We start from the raw sequence: 13,682 nt of genomic DNA, 5'->3' as shown, positions 1-13,682 counted from the left end.
CTGTATAAAATCTAAAATAATTTGAATGTAGTACTATGTCAGCAGAACTGGATTTCCTGTGATTATATGTTGGACATTTAGAATTTATTGGGTGGATGAATACAGGAAATTGGTTTCATTTTTTTTGTATTATTATGAAAATAATATGCTTTTTAAAAAAATTCAAATGGTACAAAAGAGTATATGCAATAAAAGATGAGCTCCCTTTCTTAAAATATATATATTTTTTTAATTCAGAGAGGAAGGGAGGAACATCAATGATGAGAATCATTGATTGGCTGCCTCTTGCACGCCCCCTACTGGGGATTGAGCCCACAACCTGGGCATGTGCCCTCTACTGGAATCGAACCTGGGACCCTTCAGTCCGCAGGCCCACACTCTATCCAAACCAAACCAGCTAGGGCTGAACTCCCTTCTTAACCCCAAATCCCTGGGCCTCGTCTCCAGAGATAATCATTGCCGATAGTTTCTTGTATATTCTTCCAGAAAAAAATGTCCACCCATTTGTGCATATGCCCTTTCTTTTTACAATAATGGGAATCTACTATGCAAACTTTGTGTTCTTTAAGAAAAACTTTATTTTAATTACACAAATATTTGTGAATACAGTCTTACTGTAAAAGATTCAAGCAATATTGATAGTTTATTTCCTCATCTACTTCATTAATTCTAGTCCCATTTCCTGAAATAATTGTTAATTGGCTAGCTGTAATATATCCTTCCAGATCTTCTTTGTGTGAGAGAGTATTTATGTGGTACATACATATTTTCATACATTTAGATATATTTCGTGAGTTTTTTCAAGTATATAAATGTTACAAATTTTTCCTTTGTTCTGCAAATTTTTTCACTTACTATTTCTTAGAGGCCCCCCCCCCCCATTTTTTTTTAATCCTCACCCCAGGATATGTTTTTATTGATTTTTTTTTTTAATTCTTTTTTTAAAGACAGAGAGGAAGAGAGAGAGAAACAGAAACATCGATGTGAGAAACATTGATCATTTGCCTCCCGTATGCACCCCAACTGGGGATCAAACCTGCAGCCTGGGTATGTGACCTGACTGGGAATCCAATCCACAGCCTTTGGTGTTACAGGACATGCCCCAGCTAACTGAGCCCCCAGGACAGAGCTTCTCAGAGAAGAAGACTGTTCTAGAACAAACAAATCATTCTCCAAGTTACCTCGCCTCCAAAGCTTTCCTGCATTAAGTGCCTCTCTGCTCGGGTTTCTGATGTTAGGGTTTAGTACGAAGCTACCTGTGAGGTACACAAGGGCTGAGATTATTTAGTTCACAGTATTCATAGACCTCAGCTCTTAGAAACCAAAGCCACACCGTTTAGGTACTCTACTTGTGACATAATCATAGTGACACATAGTATGTAATTGTCAGGATTGTGTGTAGGTGTTTGTGGATACGTCCAGAGTGATGACAGCTTGGGGATTCATATCACAGTGAACCTCGTTGTCTGAAGTTTTACTTGAACATTCATCCTCATTCCTAACATTGCAGGGGCCCGAGAACATTATTTGCAGCTGTGTATCCCCATGTGGAAGTTGGATAGCGTATTCTACAGCTTCTCGGTTTTTTCTCTGTCGGTTGAATTATGAACATGACAACATAAGCCTCCACAGGGTAAGTGATGACCCAGTGTCTGGTGGAATGAGAAGAAAATTTATAAGTGAATTTTTGGGTGAAGTGGGAACGTACTGGATATGAATCCTTACTCAGTGGAAGGTATTTGGAGATAGCATTACAAAAAAGGTGTTTTATTTTTTCCACTTGGATTTGCTTTTGTTTTTGGAAAAGTAGGGAAATGCCAGAGAGTGGCAGTAAAGTTTAGGCTTTTGAAGAGATAAAGGAGGCGGGGTGTATAGGTTACATTAGACATGTCAGTGTCCCAGACCCTTCATCAGTTGGCTTCCTTAGACACAGGAAGCATTAATGTAACTTAAGGCTGGCTATGATTATTATTGATGGCTGCTAGGTCTCACTTCTCTCTCTTACTGGTTTTTTTTACTACTGGTTCACCCCAAGGTTTCCAAAATGCCAGCGTTCCTTCGCTTTGCTGTTCAGATTTTGTTCTCTGAAGATTCAACAAAGCTCTTTGTGGCTTCAAATCAAGGGTCTCTGCATATCGTTCAGCTGTTGGAAGGAAGCTTCAAGCACCTGCATACTTTTCAGGCTCAGTCAGGTAGGAATTTGGTAACTGGCCATAGGAGAGAGTTGTCAGGCTCTGATATATCTATTTTTTCCTTTTAAACCTTATTCATTGTCGGGTATTCACTAATCGTCTTTTCCACCCTGCAAGTACATTCACTCACATGGTTGCAATTTAAAGTAGGAGGAGATATCTGGCAAATAAAAAACGTTGATGAGATGTGAAATATTCCTTACACCTACTCTTTTCTCACTGGGCTTTTGATTCCTTTTTTGGGGCCAGAGAAGTTTCATCACCCTTAGAAGTGGTTTTGTTAGCAGGGCAACAAGAACGTTAAAATAATTTATAATCCTGACTACTGTTAACATATTTGTATATTCCAGTATGTGTGTAGATAGGCATTTTATAGACATGTTAATTTTTTGGTTGTTTTTATAAAGATGAACTTTTACACATACAGTTTCATTACCTATCATATAATGTTCATGATCATTTTTCCCTGTTCTTTGAGAACATGAATGAGTATGCATGAATAAGTGACTTTGTAGTTAACTTGTTGAGTTAATTATTGAGGACTTAGTCACCCAGCTTAATTTAAGCTGGTAGTTTTCTTGGATACTTCCCATGGGCCTTTCCCTTCTTCCTCACCCTGGATTATAGCAGCTTCACTGTCACTTAAACTCCATCAGCTTGGAAAGTCAACTCTTTTTTTCTTTAATATTTTTATTGATTTTTTAGAGAGAGAGGAAGGGAGAGGGAGAGGGAAAGAAAAACATCGATGTGAAAGTGAAACATGGGATCGGCTGCCTCCTGCATGCCCCCTACCAGGGATCAAGTCTGCAATCTGGGCATGTGCTCTGACCAGGAATCGAACCAGCCATCACTTGGTGCACAGGACAACGCCCAACCAACTGAGCCACACCGGCCAGGACAAAAGTCAACTCTTTTAACTTAAACACTCACTGTTCATAAACTGGTTCAGAACCATGCAGGAAAAGAAACCCACAAGTTAGTAATCAGATAAAGTAAACTGCCAATTTTTGAGTACCTGTATGTTTTTATTATAAAACTTAGACTCTTTATTTTGCATTTAGCATCCCTTAAAATTAGGCTCTGCGTAGTATATATACTTTTATTTCTTCTCTCTCATCTCATGTCCCCCTTAGAGTCAGGCTGGTTTCTTCACAGCCTTCAAACCTGTGTATTTCATTTCTTTTTTTTTTGTTTTGTTTTGTTTTGTTTTGTTTGTTTTTAATGAATCCTTATTGTTCAGATTACAATTGTTTCTCCTTTTTCCCCACATATCTCCCCACCACCCAGTTCCTACCCCCTCCTCTTCCCTTACCTCCCCCCCCCCCGCTGTCCTTATCCATAGGTGTATGATTTTTGTCCAGTCTCTTCCCATACTCCCCACACATACACCCCTTTCCCCCTGAGAATTATCAATCCACTCCCATTCTATGCCTGATTCTATTAAGTTCACCAGTTTATTCTGTTCCTCAGATTTTTAATTCACTTGACTTTTAGATTCACTTGTTGATAGATATGTATTTGTTGTTCATAATTTTTATCTTTCTTCTTCTTTTTCCTCTTTTTAAAGAATACCTTTCAGCATTTCATATAATGCTGGTTTGGTGGTGATGAACTCCTTTAGCTTTTTCTTATCTGTGAAGCTCTTTATCTGCCCTTTAATTCTGAATGATAACTTTGCTGGGTAGAGTAGTCTTGGTTGTAGGTTCCTGTTATTCATCACTTTGAATATTTCTTGCCACTCCCGTCTGGCCTGCATGGTTTCTGTTGAGAAATTAGCTGATAATCGTATGGGAGCTCCCTTGTAGGTAACTAACTGTTTTTCTCTTGCTGCTTGTAAGATTCTCTCTTTGTCTTTTGCTCTTGGCATTTTAATTATGATGTGTCTTGGTGTGGTCCTCTTTGGATTCCTTTTGTTTGGGGTTCTGTGTGCTTCCTGGACTCGTAAGTCTATTTCTTTCATCAGGTGGGGGAAGTTTTCGTTCATTATTTCTTCAAATAGGTTTTCAGCATCTTGCTCTCTCTCTTCTTCTGGTACCCCCATAATTCTGATGTTGGTTCGCTTGAAGTTGTCCCAGAGGCTTCTTACACTATCTTCAACTTTCTGAATTCTCTTCTCTTCATGCTTCTCTGGAAGAGTGTCCTTGGCCTCTTTGTATTCCAAATCTTTGAGTTGATTCTTGCGATCCTCTAGTCTGCTTTTGGGTCTCTGTATAATATTTTTTATCTCAGTCAGTGTATGTTTAATTTCTAGTTGGACCTCATTAAATTTATCGGCCTCTTCCATGAAATTCTTGAAAAACCTTATAACCGTGGTTTTGAACTCTATGTCCAGTCGCTTGTTCTCCTCCATTTCTTTGGTTTGTGATCTGTTTGCTTGCCTTCTCATATTCTCTGCTTCCCTAAGTTGGTAGGGTAGTTTTGTGTACTAGGTGTCCTATTGGTTCAACGGGTCAGCCTCCCAGTTACTTGAGGTGGACACTCTTGGTGTACCCTTGTGTACTGTGTGTCCCCCAGCAGGAGCTACAGCAAGGGCTAGTTTTCTCCTCCTTTGCTTGGGCGGTTTTGGAGCAGTCTGACTGGAGCTGCAGTTGGTTAAGCTGCTCCAGAACAGGCCATTTATATGCAAAAGCCGCTGTGTGGAGCCGGGGCGGGTTTGTAGAATGTGCGGGGCGGGGCCTCAGGGCTGGGCGGGGTCTCAGGGCGTCACTAGGCTGGGGCGTGGCCAACGGCGATGGCTGCTGTCAGCCGTCTCTGCCTTTCCATGTTTCCAAGTCCCTGCGCCCCGCGCTCCAGCGCAGTAAACAATGATTGTTGGGCGCACCACTGCAAAAGTCACTCTCACTTTCCGACCCGATGGCCGAGAGTCCAGCTTCTCCCCGTAGGTGCCTGGGTCCCCCGAGTGTCCCCAGAAACTGGATTTCAGAGTGATCGGGAGCTTGTCTCCCTGCGGGTTGAAGAAAAGCTGCGCACCCAGCAGCCCGCCGCCGGCCCGATTCGAGTGCCTCCGTACCTCAGCTTTTCAGCGATTGTGCTTCTTTCTCTTCTTAGTTGTAAATCTTCCACTCAGCCAGCTTTCCCGTGGTTCTGGGTGGTAGACGTTTTTGTCTTTTAGTTGTATTTTTGAAATTGTTGTGTGAGGCAGCAGATTAGTTGTTTAACTATGCCGCCATCTTGGTTCCTCCCTCCTATTTCATTTCTTGTTACTTAGCTCACGTTCTTCATCTTTTTCTACATACCTCACCCATCCTTTAGCATCTGGCGTATGTCTTGCTTTAGAACTTTTTTATCATTTGGGGGTGTTATAACAGCATGTATTTTGGCATATAGCATCACTGTCTGATTTTTATCCCACATGAGTTTTTATGTTGCCAGATTGGTTTAAAATCTTTTGATGACAAAGATGGCTCATATGTGCCCATGCTCCTGTAGTGCTAAATATAAAGCACGCAGCTCAATAAATTTAAGATATGCTTCAAGCCTGTTGAATTGGCTGTTTGTCCCTAACTTTGATTAAAAACTATTTGGTGGAGTCCTCGCCCGTTTGGCTCAGTGGATAGAGCGTCGGCCTGTGGACTGAAGGGTCCCTGGTTCATTTCCAGTCAAGGGCACATGCGTAGGTTGCGAGCTCAATCCCTAGTAGGGGGCGTGCAGGAGGCAGCCGATCAATGATTCTCTCTCATCATTGATGTTTCTAACTCTGCCTCCCTTCCTCTCTGAAATCAATAAAAATAAATTTTAAAAAAACTACTTGGTAGAAAAGGATTTTAAAATAAAGTATAGATTTTAGTGGTAGCTGCTACCTTGATTCTTCATTCCTATAGTAGGCAGTGTCTCATTCAGGCCTGAGCAAGTGATGCCTTCATGTTTATCTCTCAGGCTCCTCTTTATATAAAGAGTAGTTATTAAATGAAAATAGATTAACTTATATAGAACTTACTTGCAGAATTATCAAGAAGTTATCCTAGTCCCCAGTCTATATGGCTCAGTAGTTGAGTGTCCACCTATGAACCAGAAGGTCATGGTTCTATTCTGGTCAGGGCACATGCCCAGGTTGTGGGCTCAATCCCCAGTGGTGGGTGGGCAGGAGGCAGCCAATCAGTGATTTTCTCTCATCATTGATGTTTCTCTCTCTCTCTTCCTCTCTCTGAAATCAATTTTTAAAAAATGTATTTTTAAAAAATTACCTTATTAGTAATTTAAAACTGAGGGTCTTACTGGCTTTTGCCATCATCAAAGCAGGGCTGGCTGTGGACATTGAATTCAGACTTACCTGTTGTTCTGTCCTCACAGGGACAGTGGAGTCCATGTGTCTTTTGGCGGTCAGTCCAGATGGGAATTGGTTAGCTGCATCGGGTACTAGTGCTGGAGTCCATGTGTACAATGTGAAACGTCTAAAGGTGAGCTTTGGGTTTAGTAGCAGCAAACAAGAAGTTAATCCTGCAGTTATAAGATTCAGGGCCAATTGGTATGACCTGGAAAATTACTAGGCTTTTTTTTTTTGTTTTTAACCAAGAATTTTTCCTGTTTTACTTGTTTGGAATCTAAAAGCTATAATCTACCATATTAAAATCAGTCAGTGGGAACTGAAACCACTCGTGCCCAGAAATTTGAAATTAAGGATTTATGGGTAATGAGTCAACATCTAGGTTATTTCTGTATTTTGGAGAGGAAATTTTTTTAAAAAATATATTTTATTGATATTTTACAGAGAAGAAGGGAGAGGGATAGAGAGTTAGAAACATCGATGATAGAGAAACATCAATCAGCTGCCTCTTGCACACCCCCTACTGGGGATGTGCCCGCGACCAAGGTACATGCCCTTGACCGGAATCGAACCTGGGACCTTTCAGTCCGCAGACCGACGCTCTATCCACTGAGCCAAACTGGTTTCGGCTGGAGAGGAAATTTTTTATTTACCAAGGTGAATAGTTACAGGAAGTAACAATTTCCTTTAATAGTTCACCTTGTAATCTCAAGGTACTTTTTAAATTAAACAGGACCAGAAATTTGACAAAGGAATAGCAAGAGAACATTTTTCATGAATCAGTAATGATATTGTCATTCACTCATTGAATCACTAGTGGTCCCTTACAAATCTTCATCATAAAAGTCAGATAAGAACCACCCAAAACTTGGGATAAGCATTAAGTTTATAGAACAAACTAGAGGTCCGGTGCATGAAATTTGTGCATGTGTGGTCCCTAGGCTTAGCTGACGATCAAAGCGCGCATCTGGCGTGAAAGGGCAGTTCCCAGCTGACCTCTGGGCAGCACCTGGGCCCCGCATGCCCCCCTCTGCCTGAGTCACGGTACCTGAGTCCCCAAGTGGAGATGCAGTGAACGCAGCTGGTCACCATCTGCAGGGCGATCAGCAGGGCTATCAGGCCCCCGCTTGCACCTGCCTTGGCCTGGCGCCACCTGCTCACCTGCTCCACTATCCTGCCATGGTCCTGCTGTCATCAGAACTGCCGCCCCCTGGTAGTCAGTGCACGTAATAGCGAGCGGTCGAACTCCCAGTCGAATAATTTGCATATTAGGCTTTATATTAGGCTTTTATAATATAGGATGTCAGATTGCTGCATTTAATGGGTTTGCCTGTTAACTACACAACTTAATCTTTATTACATTGTGGGAATAGTTGTACTGCTTGCTCTTTGAGGCTTGCCTGGCATTTAAGACTGTCCTGTGTAGTAGTGCACATGCCTTGCAATTGTACATAAATGTCCAAGCCTAGGCATTGATTTATTTCTTTTTTGTTGTTGTTGTTAATTCTTACCAGAGGATATTTTTTCCATTGCTTTTCAGAGAGAGAGTAGAAGGATAGAGAAAGAGCGAGAGAGAGAAACATCAATGTGAGAGAGACACATTGGTTGCCTCCCACACTCACCGCAACTTGGGCTGGGGATCAAACTTGCAACCCAGATTCCCTTGATCAGGAATCGAACCCGCAACCCTTCTGTGCATGGGCTGACATTCTAACCACTGTACCGCTGGCCAGGGCAGCATTGATTTCTTTTAAATCCAGTGTGGATATGTAGATTCCCTGTTTAATGACATGTTTACGATCAGTTTACATTGATATCAAGACAGCAGGGAAAGCTTTACTCTGCAAATGCTGTCAGTTTTGTAAGCAGTTAAACATTTATTTTTTTTAATGAGATTAAATTTTACTGTTTGGAGAAATGCCTGACATTTATGGGAACTTTCATAGGACCCTTTGCGTTCCAAGGAATACTATTTAAAAACAATTGACGTAGACCATCCAGTTTTTCCTGGGTGCGGGTATCACATAGAGGTGCCTTTTGTGTCTGCTTCTTCCCAGCTTCACTGCACGGTTCCTGCTTACAATTTCCCTGTGACTGCTCTGGCCATAGCCCCCAAAACCAACAGCCTTGTCATCGCTCATTCCGACCAGCAGGTGAGAGATTCTAGTGCTTTCCAATTACTTTTTCCTGGATGGTAACTTAGAAGCTGAGATGATAATTTTGAAAGACCCTTTCTTTGAAAGTACTGGATGATATAAAGGTCGTTTTAGACTGGAGAGAACATGGATTCAGGTGTTAGACTGGATATGGGATGGAATAAGATTTTGAGAGTTGAAAGTGACTAAAACATAATATAGTTAACCTTCACTTTTGCAGGTGAGGAAATCAAGTACCTAATACCAGCCAAAATTAATGCTTAGCCTACTGCTTTTTTCCATACTAAGTTGTAAGAAGATTGTCGTTTTAAGGAGATCTATAAAATACCTGAGCTATAGAACATACTCTGAAATTATTCTGACTTCATCTGTAAGATGGGCATGATAATACCTTCCTCACTGGAAAGTTTTAAATGTGATCCGAGAATCACATTTAAGTAGACTTCCAGAGAAATGGTGTGTGCTACTTTAATTAGTAGTTTTTACACTCACACATGCACACTCATATACATTCTAGCCAAAAAAATTAAATTTCTCTTTTCAGTTTCATAGATCTGTGTCCTTAATCAAAGACTGAAAGATTAGTGAAGCCACCTTCTTTGTCACATATAATGATCATGTCCACCTGATGCCTTTACTGGCAGTTGGTCCCGTAAGTTCTTCAGTCATTAAAACTGGTGGGAGAGGTTTATGTACCTGGTAGATTAGCAAAGATCAATAAAGGTGATAATACACATGGTGTGAGAGTATAGGGAAACAGCACTTCATACATTGCAGAAATTAGTATGACTTCTTTAGAGAACATTTTGGCAATATCTATAAAAAATTTTAATGCACATAATCTTTGATTTGAAGTTCCCATTCTAAAAGTTCTTCCTACAGATAATATGCTTTCAGTTGTACAGAAGGACATTGATACAGAGATAAACATTGCAGCCTTGTTTGTTGTAGCCAAAGATTAGAAATAATCTAAATGTCTATTAAACAGACTAGATAAGTAAATCATGGTACATCCAAAAAGTGCGTGGGTTATTATGTGTTCTTCAAAGGGGCTCTTCAAAGGAGTATGAGTGACCTATATTGATATGAGTCATAGTGTGTCTTGTATGCATAAAATATCTCTGAGAAGAAGTAAACAAGAAAAATAACAGGCTATTTTTGTCTTGGGGAGAAGAGGTAAAGATTATAGGGTGACTTTTCATTCTAAACCTCTTTGCTGTTTAATTATTTAGTCTGTAATTTACCTTAAATTTTTTTATTTAAAAAAAGAATAGAAAGCATAAGGCTGAATATGACATATTCATGGTTCATATAGATATTTTCTGGTCTTTCTGGACACGAGGCAGCATTTCCTCTGTTTAACGTTCTTCCTCAGATATTTGAATATAGCATCCCAGACAAACAGTATACAGAGTGGAGCCGGACCATCCAGAAGCAGGGGTTTCATTACCTTTGGCTCCAAAGGGATACTCCCATCACCCACATCACTTTTCATCCCAAGAGACCAATGCACATTCTTCTCCACGATGCCTACATGTTCTGCATCATCGACAAGTCATTGGTGAGTTCTTTGCTACTTCACCCTTGCTCTCCCCAAATCTTCTTTACTTAAGAAACTGCAAGTTCTAAAAGCAAGAGTTAGAATAAATTAGAGGAAGGAGAATCAGAATCAAGTTTTCCTGCTATATTATTTGGAGGAGAGAAGCCTTTTGTTTTGCAGATTCCTTGTTTTTGTTCCCACATTTTTTTAAGGCTCTCAGGGAAGGAGTGGGCCTTTGTGTACTGGTTTTTGCTAATTTGACCACTTCTTTGTTTTGCCTATGAGTACATAAACCTAAGTGGGAAAGTGATTAGGTCAGTATTCAGAAGGTGACCCTCATTCGGGAAAACCATTGATTTGGCTGAATCACTTCTACCTTTGCACCCTGAGTGGCTGAATAATGTGGTTTCATCAAAGGGGATACAGACTGTGGTTTGGACCACATATGTCCCTAGGCTGTATGTACTCAGACACTATCTGCAGGCTTGAGGAATTGGTCTTAAGTTCTTAAAAAAAGTCCAGCTAAGATTTCATTCTTCATGGCTATGATTTAGGTGGACATTTTTTTTCAGTTCTAGATTCCATCCTCTGCCAGCTGCTGTTTTGATTCACTGCAATTTATGTCTTTTCTGAGCAGGCACTTTCTTTCCCGGGAGCACTGAGATCTGTGGCCATGCCTGCAATGCACTTTGGGCTTAGATTACAAGCAACACACACAGTGTTGTATATCTGTGAAGGTGGGGGTGGAAGGAACATGGAGAAAGCAGCAGATGGCTCTAAAGGAGGGTGCGTGGTGATGTGTCACTGGAACTCTTCTCATGGGCTCTGCGTCCTCTGGGTGTGGGAAGTAGAGCTGGCTGACAAGTGCCTTCTGCAATTTGAGTGATACAGGAAGGGCCCCTCCCACTCGCTTGCCTCTTTGTAACTCAGTCCAGATCGGCCCATATTTTTTCCCAAGCATTGGTGATAAGTCCATCACTTCCTCTTTCCGGGCAGAGCTATTTCCCAAGGAAGTCAGAGATGAAATATCACTTGCTTGGCCAGAGGCCATCTCTTGAGGTGTCAATGACATCAGTGGAGGTGGCTGTATTGCCATTTCTCCTGGGGAGAACTTTAGTCACTGGGCCAGCCCGTGACCTGGTTGGGGGTAGTGTAGAAAGCAGAACCTTCATGGGCTAAGCTCCTGCACATGCCAGTTTATTCCTGTCACTCAGTGTTACTGACAAGACTGGCGGAAGCCCCAGCTGGGCTCTTTGATCTTGCCGGCAGAGTACCAAGCTCTTTTCCCCTCATACACACCCCTCTACATTACAGCTGGAAGAGTGACTACAGCTCTCTTCCTGAAGTGAGGCGAGTCAGGGAGGAAGTAAATGTATATGATGGTTGGGAGATAGTGTTTGCCTGAAAAATCACTATGGTCCATTGTTCTGTATAAGCCCAATAAAAACAATGACTTAAAACAGTGTATCTTTGTCTTTTCAGCCTCTTCCAAATGACAAAACCTTACTGTACAATCCACTTCCTCCCACGAATGAATCAGATGTCATCAGGAGGCGCACAGCCCATGCCTTTAAAATTTCTAAGAGATATAAGGTAAAGCATCTTGCATAATATTCTGAACAGTTGATTCCTTGTGATATTAACCAAATGTATCCAAAAGCTGTCAAAATGTCACCTTCATTTTTCATGCAGAGGACCTCATTTGGGGAGACAAGTAACTTTCTGAGGATGTGTGTCCCTTATGTCTGTTTCATTGTTCTTGCTTTAATAGATTAGAGGCACATCATACTTAACCAAAATGAAATACATTGGTAGTGAGAAATAATGTTGGAGCTCAGGTGGGATCTTTGTGTTAAAGTCAGCTTTTAAATTTGACCTCTAGTTGGAGAATCCTATCTAATAAAGAGGGAATATGCTAATTGACCCTCACGCAGTTGCAAAGATGACGGTGCCCACCACCAATAAGGAGGGAATATGCTAATTGACTGCCACGCCCTCAAATATGGCAGCGCCAAGTCCCCTCAGCCCTGCCGGGGCAGCAGGCATGCGGCCAGGCCAGGCCTGCCTCCAAAGTCCCCCAGTCTCCTCAGCACCCCCAGCTGCCCAGGGACGGCCCGAGGCACAGGTAACCAGGGCCAGCTGAGGCTTGCGCTACCGGCAGTGGCAGCAGCAGAGGTATGATGGGCTGTCGATCGCCCCTGAGGGCTCCTGGACTATGAGAGGGGGCAGGCTGGGCTGAGGGACCACCCCCTCCAGTGCATGAATTTTCATGCACCGGGCCTCTAGTGTTCTATAAGATAATTTACAGCAAATGGAAGTCATTGACTATTACAACTTTCTTTTCTGGGCTAGGCTTTTCACTGTATAGAAAACAGATATCATTGAGCCTATGATATTCCAGCTGTTTGTGCCACCATAGAAGTTCTATATTTATGCTTCTCAGATGGGGTTCCATGGCGGCCCTGGAGCATTTTCTGAGGGGCCTGCATGCATTCTTTTTTAAGGGGAGGAAGGTCTGTGAATTATTCAAATATGATTAGCTTCTTAATGCATTTGTAACTTGTCATTTGTCAAGAATTTGGGATTCAGGCCCTCCGTTAATACTGATTCTAAGAAATTAGATTTTCTGTACAGAGAAACATGAAAAACCTTGCTGAAATCTTTTATGAGTGAACTCAGTTAAAAGTTGCCAGCCTTTTCATCCATTTTGAGTCCTAGGGCAGGAAGGGCTGTCAGAGATTTCCATCCCTCCAGTCTTGAACTAGACCAGTGGTCGGCAAACTCATTAGTCACAGAACCAAATATCAACAGTACAACGATTGAAATTTCTTTTGAGAGCCAAAATTTTTAAACTTAAACTTCTTCTAATGCCACTTCTTCAAAATAGACTCGCCCAGGCCGTGGTATTTTGTGGAAGAGCCACACTCAAGGGGCCAAAGAGCCACATGTGGCTCGCGAGCTGCAGTTTACCGACCATGGAACTAGACTAACCATTTAGCTCTAGGTCCTCTATTTAGGACTGGGCGTGCATGGAGCCTACCTCCTGCTAGAATCATTCTCATCTCTCTACAGCCTCTACTCTTCATGGATCTTTTGGATGAAAGAACACTGGTGGCAGTAGAACGGCCCCTGGATGACATCATCGCTCAACTCCCACCACCCATCAAAAAGAAGAAATTTGGGACCTAAGATAGGGCACTGTCTGTGTCCTTCCTTGAACTGTTCTTCCCTATTTGTTTTCACAAATCATGTTAATAAAAAAATGCTATTCTTTAGGATTAGAGTCATTATAAATGTTATCATTTATATATTTTTACTGATATCAGAGAGGGAGAGAGAGATAGAAACATCAATGATGAGAGAGAATCATTGATCGGCTGCCTCCTGCACACCCCCTACTGTGGATCAAGCCCACAACCCAGGCATGTGCCCTGACCAGGAATCGAACCGGGACCTCCTGGTTCATAAGTGACGCTCAACCACTGAGCACACTAGTCAGGCATAAATGTTACCTTTCAAAGTAATGGGCA

At 41.8% G+C, this 13,682-nt stretch overlaps 1 protein-coding gene across 3 annotated transcripts in view; it reads left to right on the top strand.

Annotated features, from left to right (window-relative positions):
* UTP4 (UTP4 small subunit processome component) overlaps window positions 1-13,427 on the top strand; it is a 38,046-nt gene extending 24,619 nt beyond the window's left edge. For all 3 annotated transcript variants that reach the window (XM_028143224.2, XM_054711348.1, XM_054711349.1), the window contains exons 11-17: window positions 1,511-1,633; window positions 2,036-2,192; window positions 6,483-6,589; window positions 8,514-8,609; window positions 9,988-10,173; window positions 11,635-11,745; window positions 13,225-13,427. In XM_028143224.2, the coding sequence (XP_027999025.2) occupies window positions 1,511-1,633; window positions 2,036-2,192; window positions 6,483-6,589; window positions 8,514-8,609; window positions 9,988-10,173; window positions 11,635-11,745; window positions 13,225-13,341 (897 nt within the window). In that variant the 3' untranslated portion in view covers window positions 13,342-13,427. The remainder of the gene's footprint in view (window positions 1-1,510; window positions 1,634-2,035; window positions 2,193-6,482; window positions 6,590-8,513; window positions 8,610-9,987; window positions 10,174-11,634; window positions 11,746-13,224) is intronic.
* The last annotated feature ends 255 nt before the right edge of the window (window positions 13,428-13,682 follow it).

Source organism: Eptesicus fuscus, chromosome 21, assembly GCF_027574615.1.
Source record: "Eptesicus fuscus isolate TK198812 chromosome 21, DD_ASM_mEF_20220401, whole genome shotgun sequence".
Taxonomy (NCBI): Eukaryota; Metazoa; Chordata; class Mammalia; order Chiroptera; family Vespertilionidae; genus Eptesicus; species Eptesicus fuscus.
This window is presented reverse-complemented; position numbering and strand designations above follow the sequence as displayed.